Below are 27308 nucleotides of genomic sequence, written 5' to 3' on the forward strand. Positions count from 1 at the left end.
TTGTATTGTTAAAGTTTTGTGTAAACATTCTTACATTTTATTAAATGTGTATTGCAATGAGCTTGTGTACATTATTTTGAAACTAGTGTAAAATAACTGCAAACGAAAACTCTGCGTCAGCTACATATAGGTTTTACTTAAAACGAACAAATGCCGAAATCTTCGAAGGTAAGTTATCGTTTAATATTTGTATGTGTATAATTTATGTAAATAATGTGTTTATATACAGACTCTAACCGTATTCGTCTTTACGTTTCCACGGAATACTGAATCACATATATATGTTTCGACTACCGGAAATCGTAGATAAACTAATCATAGCTATCAGGTTAAGTTCGATCGTCGTCTTACTCGATTAAGAGATCAAAGGTCAAATCCTGTACTTTGTTATTTCTTCATTAAGCACAAGACTTGTATACACGGAAGAGGCAATATATGTCGGCTCTTTATCAAAATTTAAGTTTATAGTTAAGACAAGATGTTTCCCTAGAGACTGCTTCCTTGCAAGCTGATGCTAACAAATCAAGAATTATAAGCAATCTGGTTTTTAAGACATCGAAACACATCTTAACGGGACAATTTAATTCCTAAATTCTCTAAATCCCCAAATTTTATTCAAGGAGCCTATCTAACGTGGCGATTTTGAGCAATTGAAATCAGAATATCATTTATGATGCTTCGATTGCACGTAAAGATGTTCTCATTTAGTAGATTATAAATGAAAAACTTTTATTACAAAAAACCGATTGGGGATATACGTCAGTGAGACAGCAACCCAGCGATACAAGTAAGACTTCAACTGGTCAACAAACAGTCAAACTATATAATTTGTCGAGCTCTGAATCGTCTCGAGTAAATAAAGTTATGACTTAAGTCATAAAAGATACTACCAAAGATCCACCATCAATGCCAAATTTTCTCAAAAACCAAACCAAAAACTGTTAAGGTATCACCACATTAGTCAACTGAGGACGAGGTTCCGCATGAACATGTTAAGAGGTAAAACTAGGTTTTGAGATCTTTTTTTACTAATTTTCGTTCGATCTCCGACCGGGACATATTCATTCTATTCTCTGCCTCGCCCGTAAGAGCGCGGTATTGAGCAGTAAGTGAATATACTGGTCGACTCAAAGACAGAATAATGTGTCCGCGTAGGATGACATCGCTTCCTGTGATTTTTACCATATAAATGTACCGGTCTAGTAAAACAGGGTTTGCATACATAAACATCAATACTTGTTTTCGCCCTGCTTGTAATATTTTCCACTGGACGTCAAACCATTCAACAATTGCTGTGAAACTTCAAATGAAGATCATTCGGTCTCTATTTTAAAAATTCAAAACAAAAGAACGGCAATTTATCACACCTTCGCTGTATGAGTACATATGGAAAATAAAAAGATGTGGAATGATGAAAAATGAGAAACCTCTCCACCAGAGACCAAATGACGTGGCAGTCAATTATAAGTCACCATACGACCTTCAACAATGAGAAAAATCCATACCGTATAGCAAGCTATAAAAGGCCCCGAACTTACAAATACAAAACGTTTTAGACCAGAAAACGAACGGCCTTATGTACATAACAATAAACGAAAAACAAAATGATATACAGCAACATACGAATATCACTGAATTACAGACTCCTAACTTTAGACAGGCACAAACAACATGTGGCAGGATTAAACAATTTTGTGAGCACCCAACCCTCCCCTAACCTGCATCAGTGGTGTCAGTACAACACGTACAACATAATAGCAAACTACAAAAATCAGTTGGAAAGAACTTAACTCTTATATTTTCATTTAAAATTGAATTGAATTTGTGCATGTAGTTATAAAAATTACCAAAGTAATATGTATCAATTTGAAAGTATCTTCGCAAAATCAAATTATAGAAAAAAACAAAAAACAAAAACAGATAAAAAAAATAAATAAAACAAAGCAAACTCAAGTAACCAACAAACACAAATTACCAAACAAACAAAATAAAACAACACCAAATACTTAAAATTAATAATAAGGATTTTATAGAGTTGCATTTCTTTGAGCAAACAAGAAAGGATGTGTGTCATAATTCATTTGCAAATATAAACTTACATTTTCAACATAAAACAAATAAAATATCAATACATTGTTGACATATAGAGTATTTCAAACAAAATGCTTTGAAGATATTTTTCAACCTTTCATACAAAACAATGATGAAACGAGGATGTTTATAATTCATTTTTATGATCGGTACATATTGAACTATACAGATGATGGTTGGACAACACTATAAAAATGAAAATACAAAGGCGAAAATAAAACAATAATGGGGTTAAGAAGAATAAACCGTTTGGCAACACCAGGGTTAAAGGAAAATACGAAGAAGAGAATAAAACAATCGTAGGTTTAAGAAAGATAAACAACACCAGGGCAAAAAGGATAAATACAAAGGAGAGATTAACACAATCATGGGTTTGAGGATTCATAACACAAGCAAAACTGATAGATACAAAGAAGTCAGAGAATAAAATAATCATGGGTTTTAGAAGGATACACAACATCAGGCAAAACTGATAGATGTAAAGAAGAAAATAAAACAATCATGGGTTTAAGAAGGAAAAACAACACCAGGGTATAAAAGGATAAAAACACAAAAGAGAATAAAACAATCATTGGTTTAAGAAGGATAAACAACACCAGGGCAAAAACAAAAAAAAAACACACAAAAGACCATCATAATCCACAAAGCATCACACAGCAAAGTACAGACCAAGCAACAAAAACCACAATAACATTAGTATAGAAATAAGCAGATGTGGTTTGATTGCCTGGAGACAAATATCCATAAAAAAAATAAGCGGTTTCACTTCACTATTTGTTACGGCCGTTTTTTACTAGACCAACAGTGAATGCCGAATTACATATTTCATTATATGCCAACTCACACCATAACATTCAGCCGTTTCAATTTTTCTGACTCGACCCCAACCTGATTGTGTTTTTATACTTTGATATACTGTTGAAGGGATTCTGTTGTTTGATTGTTACTAAATAGACGTTTGCTCCATGTATTTCTTTTTTTTACAGAATGAAATAAATTTCATAGCATGAATTATACATGCACCAAATACCGTTTTCAGGTTAACATATATCAATCTATAACCTGAGTATATTTAAAAAAAAAAGCTGATATCAGTTTTTTTCAATGAAAATAATAAGAGTCGTTTGTGCCAAATCAAAAGATGCATGAATGATTAGTTTATATTTTACGTTTATAAAACAAATATAATTTACATAAATAAAGTAACGAGGGTCTGGATGGGGATCTTCGTCTCTGTATTATTTAATTTTTAGCCATTTTTCTCTTTACTTTGTTTTTTTTTACAACTGTTCTCTATTTTTTATGTTTCAGCTCCAATTATTCTCTATTCTTTATTTTGGTAGCCAGTTTTCTTTATTCCTATTTGTTCACCCATTATTCTCTGCAAACCCAATACACACACTTCGTAATGAACTTCTAGCCAAAGTAAATACTTAATTTAAGTAATTAGAGTTATCTGAATAGTGACTGATACAGATTGGTTGCTGGTTTGTGATTTATTTGAATTACTGAATGTATTATAGGCAAGAGTGCACCTATTTCTTTTCTATGAAATTAACAAAAACAATATACTCTTTGTATATGAATAATGACTAATACTTCTTAAATTAAAATTGTAATGATGAATTTGGCAATACTTTAGGTCCTTTTTGGACGTATAGCTCTCCAACTGTTTAGGTTCTTATACATCCTTGGCTTTCAAATAATCGGCTTTAATTGAGCGTTTGTGATGAAGGCGAATCCAGAAGAGTGCTTCGGACGCATACATGTACAATTTATAAAGTGTTGTTTATTTTGTAAGTGTTCAAGTCATTTCATTATTATATATGTAAACAGCTTTGGACGACAGCTTATATAGAGAGTAATAATTTGAAACAAGGAACTCCTATATTTTATATCAAATTCTTGATAGCTATAAGAATATGAAGAACTATGTTTTATGACTTCGAATAATAAATAATGATAAATAAATAATAGATGCTGTTGTGTCTTCATTATATATTTGTAATACCAATAGAAGTTACTTGTAGCAATAAATAAATTAAACACAGTGTAAAAGAAATGTGTTGTGCATGAACTAACTTTGGAAAATTCATTATGCAAATTATGGCATTTATTTGATTCTTTGTGGATTATCGATATTTATTCTGCTTTTTGAAATGTTTAAAAGTTTATTAGATAGACAATTTTAATGTCACTAAGCTGATTCTACAATGTTACTTCGGAAAGTTGAATCTTCTCAACTGAAAAACTGTCTCACTGTTAGAGTAAATGTACTGAAATTGTGCGAAGCCTATATTGGCATTTCACATTTGGGATTGCTTTGATATGCCAAGATTACCATTATACAGTATTGTTTGCGAATCCTATATTGTTATTTCTATTTTATAATTGTTTTACTATGTCTAGATTACCATTGTACAGGATAGTGTGCGAAGCCTACATTGGTATTTCTATTTTATCATTGCTTTACTATGTCTAGATTACCATTGTACAGGATAGTGTGCGAAGCCTACATTGGTATTTCTATTTTATCATTGCTTTACTATGTCTAGATTACCATTGTACAGGATAGTGTGCGAAGCCTACATTGGTATTTCACATTTGGGATTGCTTTAAAATATGTCAAGATTACCATTGAAGTATTACGTAAATGAAGTTCCGAAAGTCTGAATCTTTGAAGATAATACACTATGATATATGATTCCTTAATGATAGTTGTTACTGCAGGTAACTAGTTTGCTACTCTGGTTCTCGCTGTTAGAGTCGTACAGATTAAAGGACAGCAGACAAGTATAACCAGTTTGCGTACTGGTTGAAAAAGGATATAAATTACAAAATTTGCATTCAATTTTGGTAACGGGAAAATTAACTCAAGTATTTTTCAATAAATCGAAATCAAAGAAAATTAATATGTTATGTACAATGTACATGTCGCAACTGAAAGGAACTTAGGAAAACTTGACTGAATTAAATGAATTAAGCAAAACGCATGGTATATTTTGTTTTAATTGTAAACCGACAATATTGTGCCATCAATGTCAGTGCGTGCCATGGAATTAAAGGAAGGACTTGTGTTCAACATAAAGCCATCTCAACGGCCGGTACCAGTCGTGTTCAATTATATCCTTATGCGACAAAAGTTATCACTATAGAAATTGCGCGTGCTGCAGTTACAACTTATGATTTGCAAAGATAAATGTTTGATATAGTGAAAGTCGTGAGATAAATATTTCACAAGTATATACAACTGAAATGAATCCTGAAGTATTTGTAAGTGTTAGTACTTTATGCGTTTTAAGCAAACTAAGGCACATTACTATTACATTACTTGAACGTTTGTGTCAACCATATTCAGTAAAATGTTATAAGCATCTTATATTTAGTAACACTGATTCTTTTTCACATGAATGTTTAAGAAGCATTTGACGAAACTGTGTTTTACAAACGCATTATTGATTTAAAGAATTATCTCACTAAACCAGGGTCTAACCCCGGCCCGAAAGTAAAGAAGGGAGATAAAGAGGCAATCAGAAATCTAAAGATACTTAAAGGATCATAAGCGCATTAGCCAAACAAATATAAAATAACCCCGAACAAGAAAAATTGTCCATAGGCAACCATACCCCGCTCACACTATATGTGTCACATTTCTATGGCCAGTGAACCACTAATTCTGGATCAAAACCCTAATTTGGCATATATTTTGAACCGTTTACATCAGAATGAGCATGTGTACTAAGATTCAAATTTATGTTACCAAAAAGTAAAAAAAAAATACCTTAAACCAAAAATGTAATCCTACAGGGGATGGACGGACGTATGGACAAACGGAAGGACGCGATGATCTGAAAACATAATGACCCATACTATTGAAGCGGGCTAAACATGTATGGTATAGACATTTTCCACCGTAAAGTTATAATTGATTATCGAGAGACCTAATCAAAATGGGCGTAAAATCACATGCTCAGGGAGAGCAAGTGTTTTAAGTACAAGCAAAACAGCTAATCACAATAGTTAAAAAAAAAAGGTATGGTATTTGAACAAAAGAACCTTCAATCGAAAAACAAACATATTTTTCATGTCGGGGCCTTTTATAACCGACTATACGGTATGGGTTTTTCTCACTGTTGAAGGCCTTTCGGTTGCCTATAATTGCTTACATCCACTTTATTTGAACTTTGGTTGATAGTTGTCTCGTTGTCAATCATACCACATCTCCTTATTTTTATATATTCAAACTTAGACGATAGTACAAGTAGAAATTTGAATTGCATGTATGTAGTAATAAGTTAAAAAAACTTCGACTCAGTTTGTAGGTTTAGTAAAACGAATGTGTGAACGTGCTGATTTTGCATGTAATATTTGCTACTAGACCCTAAGCAGCAACTAATACACCAATAAATTCATATTGGCCTCATTTTCTTTTCAAAAAAGCACATTGAATTCATGAATGCAAAAGAAAGAGATCTGAAAATAATGCAATTTCAAAATATTTGTATTGATCAAAACGATGCCGTGTTCAAGTAGAATAATTCTCCGCCACAAGTCGAGATCACTTGCCATAAACTAATATATTGGGTCGAATTATGTATTTATGCTGATCTAACATGTACATATTTTATATATCCGTTGTCATTAGAGATGTGTCACAGAAGACAATCATCGATTTTTACTACTTAACGAGAAAGAAAAAAATGACAGGATATGTACGAGAGGCTTTCAGCTATACATAAAAAGAAGAATGACATATCGCATTACCATTTTGTCAATGTCAGTGCTTTGTTTTGTACTGAATACAAGTTTGCATAATTCACCACAGTTTGAAGGAAACCAAGTGCAAATCAAGAACCCGCGAAAATGCGTTATGAAGCTTGGCTAAATATAAGTTTCTCCTCCATTTTGACGATTTTCACTTTGGTCGTACCATAATTTTAAGGGTTAAATTCGAGAAATATTATTTGTTTTGCGCTTATAAAATGTATAAGTTCATATTGATCATAATTTGATTAGAATTTCACATTCACGTACATGTAAATAAGTTATGTGATACTAAAAAAAAGTAAACACGTGTTCAGTTTATATAGTACGAAATGGTATACATGTAGCTTGCCCATAGGGTACGAAAAGTCTACGTATGGTAGGAATGATAAATTTATTGTACAAAATTGTAATTTGGGGTACGAAATGACAATGGGGCGAAATAGTTATAGTACGAAATTACTACATCTTCTGTGATTTCATCAGCATTTACCATAATTTATGAGGTTAAGCTTTCAGTGGACATATACTATTTCGAAGGGTCCCTGCTGTCGCTTTTAAGTTAAATTAAAACTGTAAATATTTTTCAAAACTGCAATTTCAAAGCTGATATACGCATTCATTTACATGTCAACTCGTATGAGTCCTGTAATATAGATTTTTATAATTTATTATGTTCCTTTCAAAAATCACCATGACTATCGTACACATGTCTATATTTGTATAAATTGTGGCTTTCGTAGACACAGTTACACATGCATATTCTCCTTGATTATAGTGTGACTCAAGACCTGTTAAAATTATGCAATGTAAATTGTACACCGGGTATTAGTAACGCCGTCCTCCATAAATACTCTACTACTAAATGTGGGAATACAAATGTGCGTCTACTGTTTTTTTCTGGTATGGTTTACCATAAACTTAGACTAGTAATTTCCGCATCCCAAATCTGGGCATATGAACGTATCCAACGGAGTTGTTTACAGAAACATGCGCTGGTGAAAGGTGTATTGATCCGGGTAAAACTATGATACCAATTTCGCTGCCTCTGGTGCGCATGTCAGGAGTTTATACATATTTGGTACCACCAGAAAATAAAGCCAAAGAGGGATTAATGCATGCAGATCTATGCAACCAGATTGAGAATTGGTTTTGACTGAATACCGGTCACCTTTTTCAAGGGAATCGCTAAAATGTACAAATTTAATCAGCTGAGAATTTATATATAAAAAACATATATGCAATCAAAGTTACGCTTTTAAATTTCGATTTTGTATCAGTGAATACAATTTTGGAACAAAATCACACACTTACATTAATTCTGCTTTTTTTCCAATTCTTAATTGTGTATTTATTTTTATTTTTTCTTTCAATGGCTTTTGGTACCAATTGTTTTCTTTATGTTTCTGTTGGTTTGTTTTGTTTGAATGTTTATTTTCTATTTCACTTCATATATCTCAGTCGATAGTTTTTTTACCATCTCAAATTTTGTCATATTTCATATATTTTTTTAACTACTGTGCTCAACCGGCATTAATCCAGCAAGATGTTTCACAAGTTAATTACTTAATTGCGTGTTTGTGATATTACCAGCAAATTGATCCGTGGAATTTCATACAACACTGAGCAATATTGCATCCTCTACAGGAATGCTGCTCGTCAAATCATTTGCTAAATTATTCAACACTTTTGCTATTTTAGGTAATGTTTTAACGATAAATTTTTAAAAACACCTATTAAATATGCCTTCTAATTGATTTTTCCCATCACCGTTGATGTTATTGTAGAAACACATAAATTTTTTTGAATTATAATTACAACAAAACTAAACAACCTACCTACAAATATAGATTTATTCTTATTCTTTTTTGTAAATAACTTAACTATAAATGCAGCATCTGTTACATTTACCTGAATGAAAAAGTTATTTACAGTGGTAAACTGTAACATTCAATATGACTGATTAAAAGTGTAACAATAACCGTGTTGTATTGTAAAGTTCACGATCCTCTCAGGAAAAGATATTATATGTTGTAAATACAATATAATAAATGTGTTGTAGGATCGGAAATCGGGAAGAACAGACAATGATGAAATAAAACCTGTCGATGATCTTACTTCCAAAAATGTGCAGGGGAAGCCGGAATCAAAATATGACGAAGAAAAAGACCCTACTATTTTAACATTGTGGAAGAAAGCAAAGATAAGGAATGCAGAGGTTCAAGCTAAGAGAAACGAAATGACAGATATAAATAGAAAACGGCAAAATGAAAAGGTGCATATGCACTCATCTGGATCTCGTGAGAAAATTCAGCAGCAGAAGCCACGCGCACAACGCGACAGTAGAGACAGACGATCGAAAAACGCTACTGATAATGCAAAACAAGCAGAACTGAAACATATCAATGGGTTGTCACAGATGTCGTCTGATAGATTCCCGCCACAACCTAACACTACGCAGCGCGTGGTATACTTTCAAAATCGATTTATCATTCTTGATGCAGCTGATCATCAAACAGGGCCATCTAATTCGACAATTAACGAACATAATAATGACAATGATACTAGTGGAATAAAATCAAACAAAATGGATTCTATGGAAACATCATTTTCAAAAATAAACAGCACGACAGACTCAAAAAATAAAACCAATCGGAAAGAAATTGAAATGGATGCTACATCGGTGACAATGGATGCTAGAGGAATTGATATAATTTTAACGGATCCTGATAATAGTTCTAAACAAATAAAAAATATGGATAGTTTTAATACTGACGAGGCGAAAGAACGAAATACAATTTGGAGAAAAATTAACCGTGTTCTTTTAGATGATAGAGTTAAAGCCAGCAATGGTCAAATAGTTCTAGGAAACAGACACCCAGAGGAATATAGGATTTTAAAGAAAGTCCTGAATATATTGTTTCTGACAATCGGAATAACCTTATTTGTTTCTGTGATCATTGTGGTGATATACGCTTTCATTGGTAAGTATGTTACTTGTATAAATATAAACAAACAAACAATATTCCTTTATAGCTATATATAGAGACATCAATACGTAATCTGTGTATCAGTTTTATAGCCATTATTGGATTAATTTGTAATTGCTTTTTTCCAACCCTGATCACTTATTTACATTAACTAAAGCATTATCAAGAACCTTTTATATAATAAGATGTATTAGCCCACTTGTTTGATCACCATTAAATAACAATGAATTGATAAATATCACAGAGACAGTGTGTGTTTTGCGTTAAATTAAGGTGATTCTTAATGGTACATCTTTGCTTAAAGCAAAGGCCAACATAGTTTACTGATGTTCAAAACTATAGCAAATGCATTTTGAATAAACAAATCTAGAGAAAACCAAAAGGAATTGCATAAAGTCACTACTGAATGAAACCCGGTGTGTCGACATGGAAAGCGGCTCTTGCTCTGCGTGAAGCCTCTATTCATAAAACACTTTATTAACTTAGTAATTATGCATCTCTTATTTGTTCGAAACAAGTTACTACGGCATTATTTATTTGTATTATGCCTGGTAACTAAAAATGTTGTCCTGTTTTTCTAAATTTTGCTTTTTATTTGTACCTCAGATCATACATTGATGTTAATATAATACTTCGACTATCAGATTAAAAACAATGGATCTGAAAAAAGCTACTACTTTTGCAGATATGCTTTGATGGAGACCAAGTAAAACTATGTTTTCGCACATAAGTGATAAAGCGTTGTTATGAAACATGTCATTATCTTTCTTAATTTATTATTGATAAGTAGATCCATAAACAATGTTTTATTTTTTGTCAACACAATCTATCGTTCAATTAAGTTTTATTAACATTGATTCCAAGGCAAGCAAGTCAGTGCTGTATGTTGGTAGACTTTCTTTGCGATACGTAAGTCAATGAATATAACTAATGTGTTTTAAATCAATGAAGTATATAAAGCCTTATAGAGATCATTTTGAATTTAAGCAAAATTCTGTCATTTATTTTAACTTGTAATTGGTTTATGCATAACCCTAAAATACGTTGGGTTGTCAAACTTCACAAAGGGTCGATATTCCATTCGGTATAATAATTTTTTCATCAAAATAGAGAAATTTATCGATAATTTTTTCAAATCTGTTACAAATGTAAGAGACACTGATTTCTGGTTGTTTAATCAAATAAATGTAGATTTGACTAGAAGACCCAAATTCACCCAAAGTTACCCCAAAACACACCGGTCCAAAACACCGAAAAACACCAAAAAGCACCTAAAACATACTAAATTTAGTAAAAATATAGTTAGGAAGATGTGGGACAGGCACATAGAATTTGAAAAAAAATGTGGCGGGGAAAACCATGTTTGAAGGCGCGATCCCTCCTCCTAACCTGGGACAGGGGTGTAACGACACAGCACCAGAACAAACCTTGCAAAGCAATAAGCGAAAAACAAATATACGTAACAGTAAAAGACGACAATCACTCAATTACAGGCTCCCGACTTGAGACAGGCACATATAGAATGTGGCGGGGTTATGTATGTACGAAGGCACTATCCCTCAGTGGTGTAACAGTACAACATAACAAAAAAATATATATATACAAACTATAAAAATCATTTCAAACTGTTTATGAGTTTGTCCGCGTTGTTTCTGAACAGTTTGATCATGAAGTGGTTGGAATTTTTATAAATTTGATATTTTGTTGTGTTTTTCTAAATGTTGGTTAAATTAAACTTTTGAAAATATAAGGTCTGCGGAAGTGGTATATATGTTCTTTTGTTCGTTTGATCAATTAACGCCCAGTTTGCCCTACATGGTTAATACCACATTTCGGTGTCTGGAATCTGGAACGGGTTCGTCATTTCTGGCATTGCACGGGAATATTTGTGGATATCCACATGCTTTTTTGTTGAACAACCTAGCTGCAGAGGCAATGCCTCCTTTAACACAATTGTGAAATGTTCTTAATTTTGCAGGTAAATTTCGATTAACGGCAGTTGTATTTATATTATGAATGCGTTTTTTTTTTTTAAATACGTGGACATTTTTTTTGTTGTAATTTTTCCGTTTCTTAATTTCAGTGATATTTTTTGTATGAAAATAAATAAATAAATGAGGCCAAAAGTCAATTGGGATCAAAATTACGGAATGAGTAAACAAAAGGTAGTGCGTGCTGTGGAAGAAATTCTAATAAAACTGTAGTTAACAGGCCCGAGAACATAGTTATTGCTTGATCGATACCTCTACTGGTGGACTTTTAGTACCCGAGAGTATCATCATTCAAGTAGCCAATACCGAAAATACGGATATTGTTTAATTAAAATTTGCTGGTATACATTTTTTGAAATTGTTCTAAATCAAGGAATATATCTCCCTGATGCAAAGCTATGATTCTTTGTCCGGATTTGGCCATTCTTTAGGTCATTTTTGGTTTGATCCGCTCTTCAACATTTGTATTAGATTTCGGATATTTAAATATTTTGGTCTCGAGCATCGCTGAAGAGACATTAATTGTCGAAATGCTCATCTGGTGCATTGAAATTGGTACCGTTTATGTTATTTTTCCTTAATGCTACGTTGATTTTAGAAATTTTCAATATGAGTTGATCTTGGATGGATCTAGCTATTCTTTTTAGATACCTTTCGTCATATAGCTTGATGTTTGCTACGAGCCATTGCTCCGTGTTGAAGGCTATACTTTGACCTATAATTTCTTTTTACACATTGTGACTTGGATGGAGAGTTGTCTCATTGACACTCATACCACATCTTCTTATTTCTATTTAAAGTATACAAAGTATATAGACCGTTGGTTTTCCCGTTTGAATGGTTTTACACTAGTAATTTTGGGGGCCCTTTATAGCTTACTGTTCGGTGTGAGCCAAGGCTCCGTGTTGAAGACCGTTCTGTGACCTATAATGGTTTACTTTTATAAATTTTGACTTGGATGGAGAGTTGTCTCATTGGCACTCATACCACATCTTCTTATATCTAAGTATTTATACATTGATAGCTTTCAAGATTTTAGGTTTGACCGTTCTGATAAAGGTACATTGAGCGCCTCGGACGACCCAAGTTAAGTTTATCAAGTTTTATTTCTTACTTTCTTTTTCATCCAAACCTCAACTATTGCCTTAAAAGGTGGTAAAAAAGGGGGGTGTGAATGGCAATGCTTTATTAGAAAAGACCCCTAAATCGTTCTCTTTCTCTTTTATTCACAAGTATATACTTATTAATCCATTACTGCAAGTTAAAAGTTTTTCAAGCTGAGGAATAAACCATAGCATGCACCAGCCTTATCTTGTTAAAACATTCATTCATTTATGAGTTTAAGGTTATAGAAAAGTTATAATTCCCATTTATTCATTTTTTTACTTTAAATATTTTATTATCAATTCGAAAGAAAGCTTTACTGATTATTTTTACTATGGGATAAATACTGTCTTATGTACATTTTCCATAATTATTCAGTAAACACAAAAACTTTTCATGCAGATAGAGCGAATACAAATAGAGTCAAGATCAAGCATCTCCAATGGCGCTAAGTTATCCAATGGACATCTCATCAAGCTTAAAATGACAGTTTCACATTTCTGAAGTTCGACATCTCAATTTAACTTCGCGTCAAAATTAAAATGTTAATTTTCGATGGCACTTTTTTTAGTAAGAATTATTCAGTTTATATCATGTCAAGATCATTATAGTTCCAAAGGGCGCTGGGTTGAACATTGTTTGTTTACATCGCGTTAAGATCAAAATGTCCATTTCAGTTGTGTTAAATTGGACACCTTAGGTGAACACCGCGTCAAGAACAGAATGTCTATTTCAAATGGCGTTTAAAAAGAATTATTCAGTTAAGAGCACGTCAAGAACACGTAATTCCAAAGGACACATCAAGTAAAGATCAAAATGTCATTTAGGCTGTGTGAAGTTAGACATTAAGGTTAATAAACATAAAAGGTACCAATGTAACTATACCATTTCCGCATGTCAACAATTACTGTCTCTTCAGTGATGCTCGAAGCCAAAATATTTAAAAAAAACAAACCCTTTTACAAATGGTCAAGAGCTAATAAAACCAAAAAGGACCAAAAAGAAAAGCCGAATCCGGTCAAGGAAGCATAGCTATGCATAAGAGAGATGATTCCTTAATTTAAACTTAAAAAAAACTTATACAAATGTTGACATCTAGTAACAATCGCGATCAGCTCGGTATAAATTGTATCTTAAAGATAGACGAAAGATACCAAAGGGATATTCAAACTCATAAGTCGAAAATAAACTGACAACGCCATGGCTAAAAAAGAAAGAAATAAGACCAACAGACAAACAATAGTACACAAAACACAACAAAGAAAACTAAAGACTGAGCATCACGAACCCAACCAAAACTGGTTGTGATCCCAGGTGCTCCGGAAGGGTAAGCAGATCCTGCTCCACATGCAGTGCAGATACATATATTATAATATTCGTCAGTAGCTACGCTAGTCTGTATATTTTGGAAGTGTTCACATAAAAATCGTATATGATCATTTTACATAATAGTATGAATAAACATGAAATCTCAACGACATACAATAAGCATAAAAGGCATTTGGAAGCAAACAAAAGTACATGTCACGTGATGTGTTTACAATTTACATACGATATGTCAATCTCTAAACATACTTATTCTAACAAAATATGTATATAAACTTAGGAGAGACTACAAATCAATCTATTTTACTCTTACAAAGCTGTGTCAACGATATACATATATATATTTATATTGAATATTTACATTTGTGTGTTAAACAGCTGTTACTTTATATCATAACAAGTCGATTAGAAGCACTTGCTCTTCATATGTAGCTCAATTTTACTATTTATCTATCTATTAAAAGTTTATTATTATCATTGTAATCATTACTTTGTTAACATAATTTTGGTTTCTGTATAATACTTGTACTCAAAAAGCTTAATTTGAGGTATTCAACCAGTTTAATATATTACGGTATAATATAATAAATGCATACATGTACAGTTGTATATAATCAGTTGATACGATTAAACTAAATAAGGATAGTTCAGATACTGTCGGGAATAGGTCAGAATTGGTCTCCTTTTTCTGTTCTTTTTACTTTTGGTTAGAATGTTTAACTGACAAATACAATTATAGCAAGATGTCTGGTTAATCTTCATTTTAAAAGTACAAGCAACTTTATAAATAATGAAAAAAATGAAACTGAAATACAAGCTTTATATTAGTTTTCTCGGGTTGCAGTTAATGATTTCAGTCTTATAAATTAGTGAAACAAATACATTCATAATGAATTCAATCTTGTAATAACGGATCAATTCGTTACGATTATCAGTAAAAACCACATTCCGGTTGACTTGTATAGCTATTCAAATAGCATTGTTCATATTTAATTCTATATAGTACTTGTTTTATTTTTAATAGCTTTTAAGCACCTCCATAAACCATATCCTGACTTGGAAGCGTTAAAACCGTTGTCATGGAGTGTGTCATCCTCCCTTAATTTATTATTGATAAGTAGAGCCGAAAAACATCACTTCATTTTCTGTCAACATCATATTCTACCGTTCAATTTAGATTTAATTACTATCTGATACCAAGGGTAACCTAGCAGTCTGTATACTGTTACACTTCTTTGCCATAGTTTCAGTCATGAAGGCCAAACACTATAATAGATATGTTGTACATATCGTTATGATAGATATATTTTATCAAAGAAGTATTTTTTATAGCATTTTAATTGAACCTCGAATAGGTTTACAAGTTTATATTTAACTGAAATGTTTATAGTGTGTCAACTCGAGTGTAAATGAAGATGTTCTAGCTAAAAATATAACCTGCATTTCTTTGACCATAAATGGATATAAAGTTGGAATTGTGCACTTTTTACTTAAATTACTGTTTTCCCCAATATAATTATATAATGTATCAATATGTCCTTTTAGTAACATGAGAGTATCGTATCAATAGTAGTAATTATGTTATAAATGTATTATATTATCACGTACACTCCTATGTTTCATTGATTGACTAATTATGGTAATATCATATAGTTATTATCTTTGGATCAATTGTAAAAACAATCATATTAACATTTAGTACATTTATGACAGTCAAAACAACACAATGTAAACATATTCAATGCATCTATCTGCAGAGCCGTGTTCAATTTCCCTATTGAATGTTAAATTTCAACTTGCTTTTGCTCTGGGGTTTCAGACGATATGAGGGTTTCGTCTCAACAAACTTATTTTTTGACCAGATACTAGAGGATAGGGCGTATTGGCATTTTCGTGTTCGCAAATTGTGAAACCTTAAACACAATTTAACAAATGAACATCATTTGTAAAAGCACGTTTTGCAAAGTATTAAATCATATCAATCCTATTGTATAGAATGGAAATATTGATTTGTACGCTTCTCATGGAAAAATAAATATTTGATACACGTTTGAATTAGACTAGATGATATGATGTTTCAAGCAAGTTAACAATTAATGGATGAATACTATTATGTTTAGCGAAGTGACTGATGAACGAACCTTGTACCATCTTCATTGCAAAAGTGATGAGAAGAAGTAAACATATATATCAAAAATGATTTCAGACTGAGGAGGCCATTTTGATTTAAACATCTCTGAAATCTGAAAACACTTAAATAAACAAGTTATCAGTCAAGAATTATACATTTCTACAATGCATTACTCGCTGTTCAGATACTTATTTGGCGTCATTTAGGTTAACAAAGATGTTTATTTTCAATCTATCAGATAGTATTGAACTCTTTGTTATTAAACTAACGATTAAGAACTTCCCACTATAGCTCTTTCATTCTGTCAAAATATCACATTTGATAACATTATTTCAAGAAAAACTGTGATCTATTGGATTCATTATTGTTTTGGGCCAATATTTTCGATGCTGCAAATTTTGTCTGTTTATTGTGGATCTACACTGTTGGTGATACATGCTTAGAAGGAGACGATTACACTGCCGACGGACCCGGTCTCGTACACTGCCGACGCACCCGGTCTCGTACACTGCCGACGCACCCGGTATCGTACACTGCCAACGGACCCGGTCTCGTACACTGCCGACGCACCCGGTCTCGTACACTGCCGACGCACCCGGTCTCGACTTTTTGAAGTTCAAGTAATATCTTCAGGTTTTTTCACCTTGATTTGTATCTCTAAAATGGATTTATGAGATTTTAACATCGGTGATCTACTATTCATTCGAATTCATATGGCTGAGTAAAACAAAACAAAACAGTTCACTGTCTGAAAATTGATTGATACTATCTTAATTAGTAATGTTAGAGCAAAGACAAGGTTGAGAATTACAATAAAAACTACAAATCATTATGTCATCATATGGTGCTTTCTATTTAAGCGAGATAGTTAAAACCCTTTATTATCTTTATTTAGAATTTCAGGACATCGTGCGGGGAGGACACCAGACACAAAAATCATATATTAAGAATTTTAAAGATTGATTTAGCTGAACACTAAGGACATTATCTTATGATTTTCCTTAAGGTCTAAGTCCTATAGCACATCTTATAGTAACTGTAAATCTGTAAGCGTAGAGTTAGCACCGAATTCTTTCCTCTGGTTATAAAAATACATCTTTTAATTGAAATTTAACTTTTCATTTGATTTTGGTTAACACCTACACAGCTGGGAATTATGTAGAATGGAAGCAAGACTATATTATCTTAAGCTGAACACTATCCCTCCGAATGTGGTTCACCACACTATGTACCTAGAGGGACTACAATATATATTAATATATAATACTTCCTACTATTGAGATTGTTGTTTTATGTTTACCCACTTGTTCCCCTTCCTTTCCAAACAATACTTGAAGCATGTGTAAATACAGAAAATCACATACTCAGTTCGTGGTAATTTTGTACAAATATGAATTCGTATAATTGCAAATTGAATCCTGTTATTAACACAAAAAAGTATGGTAAGCATAATCATGAACTTAGTATTTCTAAGTCAATTTAAATAAAACATTGCACATACGGACAAGATGAGGTTTTAATATTCATTTATATATGTTATTTTTCTTGCAGTCGGAGATGAAAAGAATGAACATAGTCTATTTATAACGACCACAACTGTTCCTCCTTGAAAGCGGTCGATCGGTAACGTTTGGTAAGTATTTTCATTTGTTTGTGTGGCGTGGGCGAGGGTAGCAGTGAACAATTCTGATTTTATGTGAATGCAATCAAACGAAAGATTGTGCTTCTCATCCGAATCACCTGCAATCAAATCCGGTTTCAATTAGAATTTTATGTTCTTCTGTTTTTGCTGGCCCATGGATTGTGCATATCCTTTTTCAATGTCTCGTTTGTATTTTGTTATTTTTCGATTTTCTGATTTTTCTTTTAAAAAAAATACTTCGTATTTACTATCATGCAATTGTATGTTTCATATAACATGTTTATAAAGGAAACGACATTTGTTGACTCTGATTGGTTACAACATTACATTTTTATAAAAGAAAGGCGAAAGGTACCAAAGGGACATTCAAAGTCGAAAACAAACTGACAATGCCATGGCAAAAAACGATAAACGATAAACAACAGTACGCAAAACACAACATAGAAAACCAAAGACTGAGCAACACAAACCCCATCAAAAACCGGGGGTGATCTCAGGTGCTCTGCAAGGATAGGCAGGTCTTACTTCTCATGTGGCACCCGTCGGTTTGCTCATGTAAGTACAAAATCGTCGATAAGTCTGCATAACCTGTGTTGTTTTCTATTTGAAGCATTGGATAATGTAAATTTTCTTTAAGGATGTTCGCTACTCTGTTTCAAAATAACAAGCTTTTTAAAAGACTGTTATAAAATGATAGTATATAAATAAAGGAACTAAAAAAGCAGAAAAAAATGAAGGGTCCGTGTGCTTATTTTCGAGATATAAGCCACTGAAAATTTGGCGGGAAATAATTCTCTCTAGACTTTTCATACATTTAACATTAGCACCTGTTTTCTTTCAAAAACGATGAAAAAAAAAACAAGGATTTTATAAGATTTTTAAAAATGACATTTTAAACTATATGTCATCATATTATGGAGAGAAAATTAGGGTTTAGTGGGCAAAATTTTTTAAAGGCACTACATGGATAAAATCAGAGGATTCCGAATATCTGGAAAAAATTCAAAACCAAGAGGAGCGAACATCCTTAATAGTAGTAAATCTTCAAAGTTAAATTAAATATATATTTGGCGTTACGAAGAATAATTCTGATGTTTCTATGGCAAGAGTAAGAGGTCGTCTTAAGGTCTAAATCAAAACTATCCAGTTCGTGAATGGTGATTTTACATTCATTTTTGTTGTTGTTGTTTTGTTGTAATTACTAGTATAAGTTACTCGGTCATCCTATGCATGAACTAAATTTACAACGTTGCCCTCTCTGGCTTGACTATCGAATGCATAATAATAAGAACTCGAAATTAGCATTGCAAAATGTCTCGCTCACGTTATGCTGGTGGAAGTTTCGGCAATCAAATCAATGTCAAACCAACTCACTGATAACTCTTTTTATTGTCTGACCGTTTTCATATAGTTGTCTCTCAGAATTTTTGTCTGTGCATATTAAGCATGAAAAAAAAAATGAAAACAACAGGTTATTAATGTCGTGCGTTTGAAGCGCTTTTCTTGATTTACCTTCATCAGGAACGCTCAAAGCCGAAAATATGAAAGCCACGGATGTAAAAGAACCGAAACAGTTGAAGAGCTATATAATCAAAAACGACATAAAATAATAGCCAAATCCTTCTAATGCCAACTTTGCCTGAGGGAGTTGAAACCTTAGTTTCTTAATAATTCTAAAATTTATAAACGGACAATTTTAGAAAGGTTTGTTATAAATCATGTCAGTACCGAAATACTGACTACTGAGCTGATGATACCCTCGGGGACTGATAGTCCACCAGCAGAGGTATCGACCCATTGCTGTAAAAAATGAAAACAACACGTTATAAATTTCATGCGTCCGAAGCGCTTTTCTGGATTTACCTTCATCAGGAAAACTCAAAGCCGAATATTTGAAAGTCAAGGATGTATAAGAACCGAAACAGTTGAAGAGCTATATAATCAAAAAGGATATAAAATAATAGCCAAATCCTTCGAAGGCCAATTTTGCATGAGGGAGTTGAAACCTTAGTTTCTTAATAATTTCAAAATTCATAAAGGACAATTTTAGAAAGGTTTGTTATAAATCATGTCAGTACCGAAATACTGACTACTGAGCTGATGATACCCTCGGGGACTGATAGTCCACCAGCAGAGGTATCGACCAAGTGCTGTAATAAAGGAAATGAAATCTTCTGTTCATGAGACGTTTCGAGTAATATTCACAGTTTCTTATACATGTTATAGTGTGCATTTACTGGAAATTAACAGTGGTGTGATTTTTTTTGATGCACTAATATGAGTAATCATTTGGTAAATTCTGAATGATAGTACATTTTTTTTACCAACCAAGGTTTTAATCTTTTCATATCTTTCTCGAATTAAAGGATTTTTGGAATTCGATTCCTTAGCAATAAATTCGTTTTGCTTTTGTTTCCATGAAGGAATTTCGTTGCTATTACAAATAATTTAAAATTATTGCTTTCAACGTTCTTGTTGAAGATACATACGGAAACGCATGTCATACGTATGTATACATCTACACCTCATGTGTTCATCGTGAATGTCCGTCTACCATGCTGCTTCAGATAATGAAAGTCCAATACGAGTGAGGTAGCATAAAGTTCATATTACTGGAATGTGAACAATATTTAGATTAAGATCGATCGATCATGTTAAAGTTTATTAAATAACAAATATTATACATAGCTAAGAGACAGTTTTACATACTAATACCAAAGAAGCCCAGTAGAGCATCCGAGGTTATTGATTTTTATCCGTGTCTTGTAATTAGTGTGACGCAAGATTGGCTAATGAATATTTTCCTTGCTAGGGCTTCGACGTTGTGTATAATTTACACATTATTTTCCATTAGATATTTTAAATTTAAATTACAATCAGGTTTTTGTTTTTTAAACAGACTACAATGTAATGGAAATATAAATAGAAATGGTCTCAATTATAAATGACTTGTGTGGTTATTCTAATATGTTCCTTCCACATAACGGAGAAATCATGAATACATGGCAAAGTATTTGAAGACATGATTGAGCAATTTGAAGACTCTTGGCTTAATTCAGGCACTTTGCATGGGAATATATTGTTTTGAGCTCAGTTTTCGACACGGGAACCTCTAACTTGCATGTAAAAAAAGAGGCAAAAGATACCAAAGGGATATTTATCCTCATAAGTAGAAAACAAACTGACGATGCCATGGTTAAAAACGAAAATCCACCAAAAGCCAAACAGTACACAAAACACAACAAAGAAAACTAAAGACTGAGCAACACGAACCCCACCAAAAACAGTGCTCTTTATTGTCAATCTAAATGACATGTATATGAGCCATCATGTGTGAAAAAATTAAAACCATATTTTGAGTTCTTGTACTTTAAAAAAACCTTCAATGACCATGTTTGGAAACTTACATTATCAGCCATGTTTAAATTTGATTTTTAATAAAAAAAAATAATCATCAGAACCTACACTTTGATATTCCAGAAATTCTATTTTCTTGAAGTACAATGTTCTGGCATAAATTAAATGTAAACATTCTGGTATAATATTGTACAATTTTTTTTCAAGGTATTTAGAATTCAAGAGGCAAAGTGGAAAGCAGTAAACTACCACCAAGATGTCCCAGTATGTAGGACTGAATGATAGATGCGCGATCACACTTATATGTTTGTGATAACTGTTACGGAATATGAATTCAGTTCGGAATATTTAGAATATTTGTATTTTTTACATATATTTTGCCATCATGTGTCTATTTTGAACTTATTGGTGAAGTATTACTTATTCTAACTTATATCGTTTAATACAAAATAGTTTGCGTAGATTTTGAGATTTGCATCTTCTCAACGTAGTTTCTACTTTTTTCATAACCGCCAGCTAGGATATAAAAATATTTTTACTGCAAAAACAAAGAGGACAGTTATATAACTGTTGTTAAATAACATTAGTACATCATATTTTCAAATACTCAGGAGATGGTCATCTTTTTCATCAATAATGTTTATCTAGGGCAGCTATCCTTTACCCACTCCCGATGGGAAATTGTTGCATTAATTTCTAATCCAAAATAAGTTTTGTGTAAACAAAATGCTATATATATATTATCATAAGGAATTTTAATAACATGAAAATAAACTATAACCTTATATGATTACAATTCGTCAAACCCGTTTCAGTAATTATAACTTTATGTTGGTTTGCATTAATATGAGGGATGCATACATTATTAACTATCTAATTCCATCTGTATCTACAACAATCGAAATCTTAACACATCCTGTGCAGTAAACGGTGAAAATATACCAAACGCTAGATTAAAACACCAACATATTTCAATATGCAACCACAGTTAAATTCCATGCGCCATCTACTTAAAACCAAAACTGAACTTTTTATGCATTCGTTCGTTACGTAAATAAATCCAATTAAAAGTAGCATATGTAGCATGTCGTCATTACATAATTATTTTAAGACACATCTTTAATTATGTACACATAGATTATCATGTTACATGCAAATAACGATTATTAAGTTAAGCTTTCAATAGAATTCATTACTGGTACACGCGATAAACTGAAAATTACTATTTAATTATGTAATGCTCGTTTAATTAAATAAGATTGCAATTACTTATCTAATCAATAATCTTCTTTAAAAGAAAGCATGACATTCCAATTATGTCAAACCGATTTTAAAAATGCCACTTGAAAAATATTTTCTAATTACATTTAAGCTCGTGTATTTGTTTTGTAGCCACCTATATTCCCAAGGTAAAGTATACTGAAACTAGTTTCGTTTGTCCGAAATTAATTAAAAGATGTTCTGTGTCGGGTCACTGTCAATAATCCCTTTTGGTATTATACCTTCAGTAATATTTAGACATCTTTAGCTTTCAATTTTGTTGCTTGTGAGCGAACCTGGCGAAGGTAAAAAGCACTTAAGAGGCGCCTTTTTTATAAGGGATTTACTGTACTTTCACGTTGAACAGTCGTTAAGGATAAATTAGCCTTTTAAAATCTAAAGAACTATGCATCTTTCATTCTCAGAAGTGACAAAATGTCACGTCATTAGTTTGGTTTCCATTAATTGGGACGTTTGAATCAAATCGCAACGGTGAACTCTTCACAATTATATTCCATTATATACAAAATTCTGATAGGCAAAATACGGACAATAGAAAACTCGTTGAATCTTACCATCAACTCGAGTTCCCAAGACAGATGGGTATATGTTAATCTTAAGCTAATCAATAAATCTTCGGTGGTCTATTTAAACTGCTTGTAAAAAGTCTACGACAACTTTAAGTTGGAACCAAGTATGAGGGCCTCACCTTCGATGTAACAGTTTAAAGCTTTAAGTAACATCGGATATATGTGCATATTTTTCGCACTATGATATTTCGATGTTAAAAAAATATGCACCTTCTTTAAGGTTTGGTTTGTGTATGTTAAGTTTGACCATATCTCAAACCTTATTCTAATGCAATTGATCGTCGGGATTTACAGTAATATCGATATACCAGTTTCCATGCAGTGTTGTTTTCCGCATCAGTTTTAAGAAAACGTCGTAGTTCTTTTCTGAAATACAGATTATGATCGTATCTACTCGGAGCAAATATAATTCACTCGAATGACTAAGAAAAGTTTCGATTTTTAATTACATGTAACACATTACTGTCACAAAATAAGTGTTAAAATAAAGGAATAAGCAACTCTGAAATCTGTTTGAAAGCCAATTACATTACGGGTTCTATCTTCATTACAGACTTTAAATGCTGGTAGTACATATTATTGATATATGTTATTAAAATACAGTTGTATCTTAGTCATTGGAAACTTATTTAACTTTATTTAACAATTTCGCATAAACTGTTGTTGCCGAAATGGCCATGCATTCGACGGACATTCCATTTGCTGAGAGATAAATTCATTGCCACTTACTTGTGTTAGTGAAACTTAAAAAATAATTTGTATTTGGAACTTTATTTAAAGAGGTCGACCTAAGGTAAGGGAAATAACTCTTCAAGCTGGCTTATACGTTTGTGTCAATTATTTTCATAGATTTATTCTAAGCTTCTAGTTAGCATAGATTATTTTACTTCCGTTTCACTTCAGTACATAAAACGCATTGATGAAACGTCTAAACACATTACTCATCTTAAGAATTATTTCCCTTATCCCAGGTCTTTCCCTCTAGGCGATTAATAAGATATCTTTGTCGATTATTTCATTTTGAAGCATTTGTATCTGAAGTTTTAAATATTTTCTTATTTGTTTAAAAGCGGACGTATACCTAGAGGGCAATTAAAATCAAATGGTCGAAGAAAACAATACGCCAAAATGAAAAGTAAATCGACCTAAAAAAAAAACAAAAACAAATACTATAAAGGGAACAATAATTATTTTTTTTGATACAATGTTGTCTTACAATATTCATAATTAGTTTTTTGTTATTTTCCCCTTGCTATCTTCCTATGCTGTTTTTATTATGAATAAGAAAAAGACCGGTTGAAAGGGTTTCAGAGAATTAATATATCAGCTTTATTAGCTTAGGCACGTTTCATAGTATTACAGTCTTACACTGTTAACCCTATTTCTTGAACAGAATTCAAATTTAGTAAATACAACGATTTATAGAGTTAGACCTATGTAAAGAGTTTTACTCCTAAAATAACTGTCACATTGCTTCAACCATTATCATACACATAATACAAGTAAAACAGATTATTTTGTTTCATATGAATGCTTTTCAAAAGCAATGATAAAACTGCCTATTTAAACGCATAAGTGAATTGAAGAGTTATTTCCCTTAACTTATTTCAACCCCATTTTATAATGTCAGATCATTTGAAGGAACAAAGTATGTGAAGAATCATAATTTCGTCTCCATAATTACAAATATAAAATCAAAATCAAAAATATGATTATTAAAAAATCAAAATTATGATTATGATTATTTAATTGCCCTAATTTGACTGAGACACAGTTGGTCATAGATTGATTTATGTTTATGTGTTATTGGTCATATAGCTTGTCATGTGTTTTTATACTTATAAATCATTGGCTTTCATTTTCTTGCTTTGAGTGTTCCTGATGAAGGTAAATCCAGACAAGCGCTTTGAACGCATAAACTTAATATAGTGTTATTGTCATGCTGTAGAAAAATTAATAGGAAAGTACATAAATCTATTAAGTGTAGAAGTGTTTCTACATATCTAACTTAGTTTAGCAGTCTTCTGGATGGATATGAGCAACAGCTTACAGAAAAAAATTTGTAAATCGTGCAGTAAGGCATCTTAAATCATAAATGTGTTTTGGTTAGACTGTTGCTCATATGTTAATATCAATGGCCACGATTGCACGACCTCGAAACCGACTATTTTTGAAAGCTTTTTTTCGCCAGATACAGGAAATTTTAATGTAAGCAGATATGTGTGAACAAACATCTGATGAGCTAATGTCTTTCGTGAATATGTAAATGAAGTTGTTGATATTTCAAAGTCAAGGGAACAAACAAATTATCTTATTGTTACCTTCTCTCTTAAAAAGAAATAATGCTTGTCTATCAGTTTCATTACTTAAGGATGTTCGCTACTCTGTTTCAAAATAACAAGCTTTTTAAAAGACTGTTATAAATTGATAGTATATAAATAAAGGAACCAAAAAAGCAGAAAAAATGAAGGGTGCGTGTGATTGTTTTCGAGATATAAGCCATTGAAAATTTGGCGGGAAATAATTCTCTCTAGATCTTTTATATATTTAACATTGGCACCCTTTTTCTTTACAAAAATATGAAAAAATAACAAGGATTTTATAGCATTTTCAAATATGGCTTTTTAAACTATATGTAAATTATGAAAAGAAAAGTAGGGGTTAGCGGGGAAATATTTTTAATGGCAGTACATGGATAAAAACAGAGGACTCCGAATATCTGGCAAAAATTCAATAACAAGAGGAGCGAACATCCTTAATATTGAATTATGTTGCTGCCTTATTGTAAGTTAACATTTGTTATAGCAATATACTATACTTAATTTTTATTTTAATAATAAAAAACATTAAAGCAATGCTGACATTTTTATTTGCATTACATATTGCTCAATACCTTCTTAGCAGCCCTCATGCTTACCTGTCATTCGTCAATGTTTTCAATCTCCACGAAGAAGGTTTTAAAGTACAATGAAAATGTTATGCCATCAATAAGTTTTGCGGAAGCACTGACAACTGAGCTGTTGATACCATCCGGAATTAGCAGTCCAACAGCAGAGTTATTGACCCAGTGAAAGAAAAATGATAATCACATTTTATAGGTGTGGTGTAGCTGTGGAGCTTGTATGGATTTATCTTCATCGGCAACGCTTAAACCTAAAACATTGAAAGCGAAAATTCAATTCAACAATGAAAAAAAAACACATACCAGATAATCGGCTATAAAAGGTTCCGACATGACAACATGTAAAACAATTCAAACAAACGAACAAACAAACAAACTGCCTAATTCATGACAAAACAATAAACAAAAACAGATATAACAAAGGCTTCTGACTTGGGACAGATAAATACATATTGTGGAGGGGTTAAACATATTTGTAACGCTCAACCCTCCCCAAACCTGGAACAAAAGTGTAACAGCACAACATAAGAACAAACTGTAAAAATCATTTGAAAATGGCTTAACTCGTTCGATCGACACGAAACACAACAACAAATCTTACATAAAGACAAATCACATAAAAGACCAATCAAGGAGTACTCGCGGTAGCTGCACGCTAGTTTAAAGTCAAATAATGCTTATAAATTAATCATGCTCTTCCTGACTAAAGTATCAATCAGTACACATCCAACGGATTGAATGTAAATCAGACTGCGAAAAGCATCACCTTGTGCAATATTTAGTTGTTTAACAACTATTTTCTTTTCAGTGCTAGAGATTGTTCTGATTTTTATCTAAATCAAATCGTCAATTGCAAAATTGTTTATTCTTTCTCAATATACTATTGTTGCATTTTCTGTTGGTGGTAAAGTGAACGACTTTTGAAAGTCGAATGTTTGGTTACTATGCTGAACGCATATACTATTAACTTCAAATAAAGGATATCACAGATAAAGTTAGTCTGCCTCATATCGTGACATACATTCGGAAATTGACAATGAGGGTCGGTTGAGAAAAAACTTTACGACAAAAGGGATGATTTCAGCTTTCCAATTGTGAATTTTTCGTTTTTATGTAGCAACATTTTAGCAGCGCTTACACATCGAGTATGTGTTTCCGAG

At 32.2% G+C, this 27308-nt stretch overlaps 1 protein-coding gene across 2 annotated transcripts; it reads left to right on the plus strand.

The window, feature by feature from the left end:
- Positions 1-26101, plus strand: LOC127723301 (uncharacterized). Of its 2 annotated transcripts, none has more exons than XM_052229851.1 (4): positions 1-168; positions 8918-9839; positions 17949-18030; positions 21604-26101. In XM_052229851.1, exons 1-3 carry the CDS (start codon positions 151-153, stop codon positions 18005-18007), a joined length of 999 nt encoding a protein of 332 aa, XP_052085811.1. In that variant the 5' UTR covers positions 1-150; the 3' UTR covers positions 18008-18030; positions 21604-26101. The 2 variants fall into 2 exon arrangements, with proteins under 2 accessions (XP_052085811.1, XP_052085812.1); XM_052229852.1 differs by lacking the exon at positions 1-168 and adding an exon at positions 5112-5364.
- Positions 26102-27308: the final 1207 nt, after the last annotated feature.

Source organism: Mytilus californianus, unplaced genomic scaffold (assembly GCF_021869535.1).
Source record: "Mytilus californianus isolate M0D057914Y unplaced genomic scaffold, xbMytCali1.0.p SCAF_13, whole genome shotgun sequence".
In the NCBI taxonomy this organism is placed as follows: domain Eukaryota; kingdom Metazoa; phylum Mollusca; class Bivalvia; order Mytilida; family Mytilidae; genus Mytilus; species Mytilus californianus.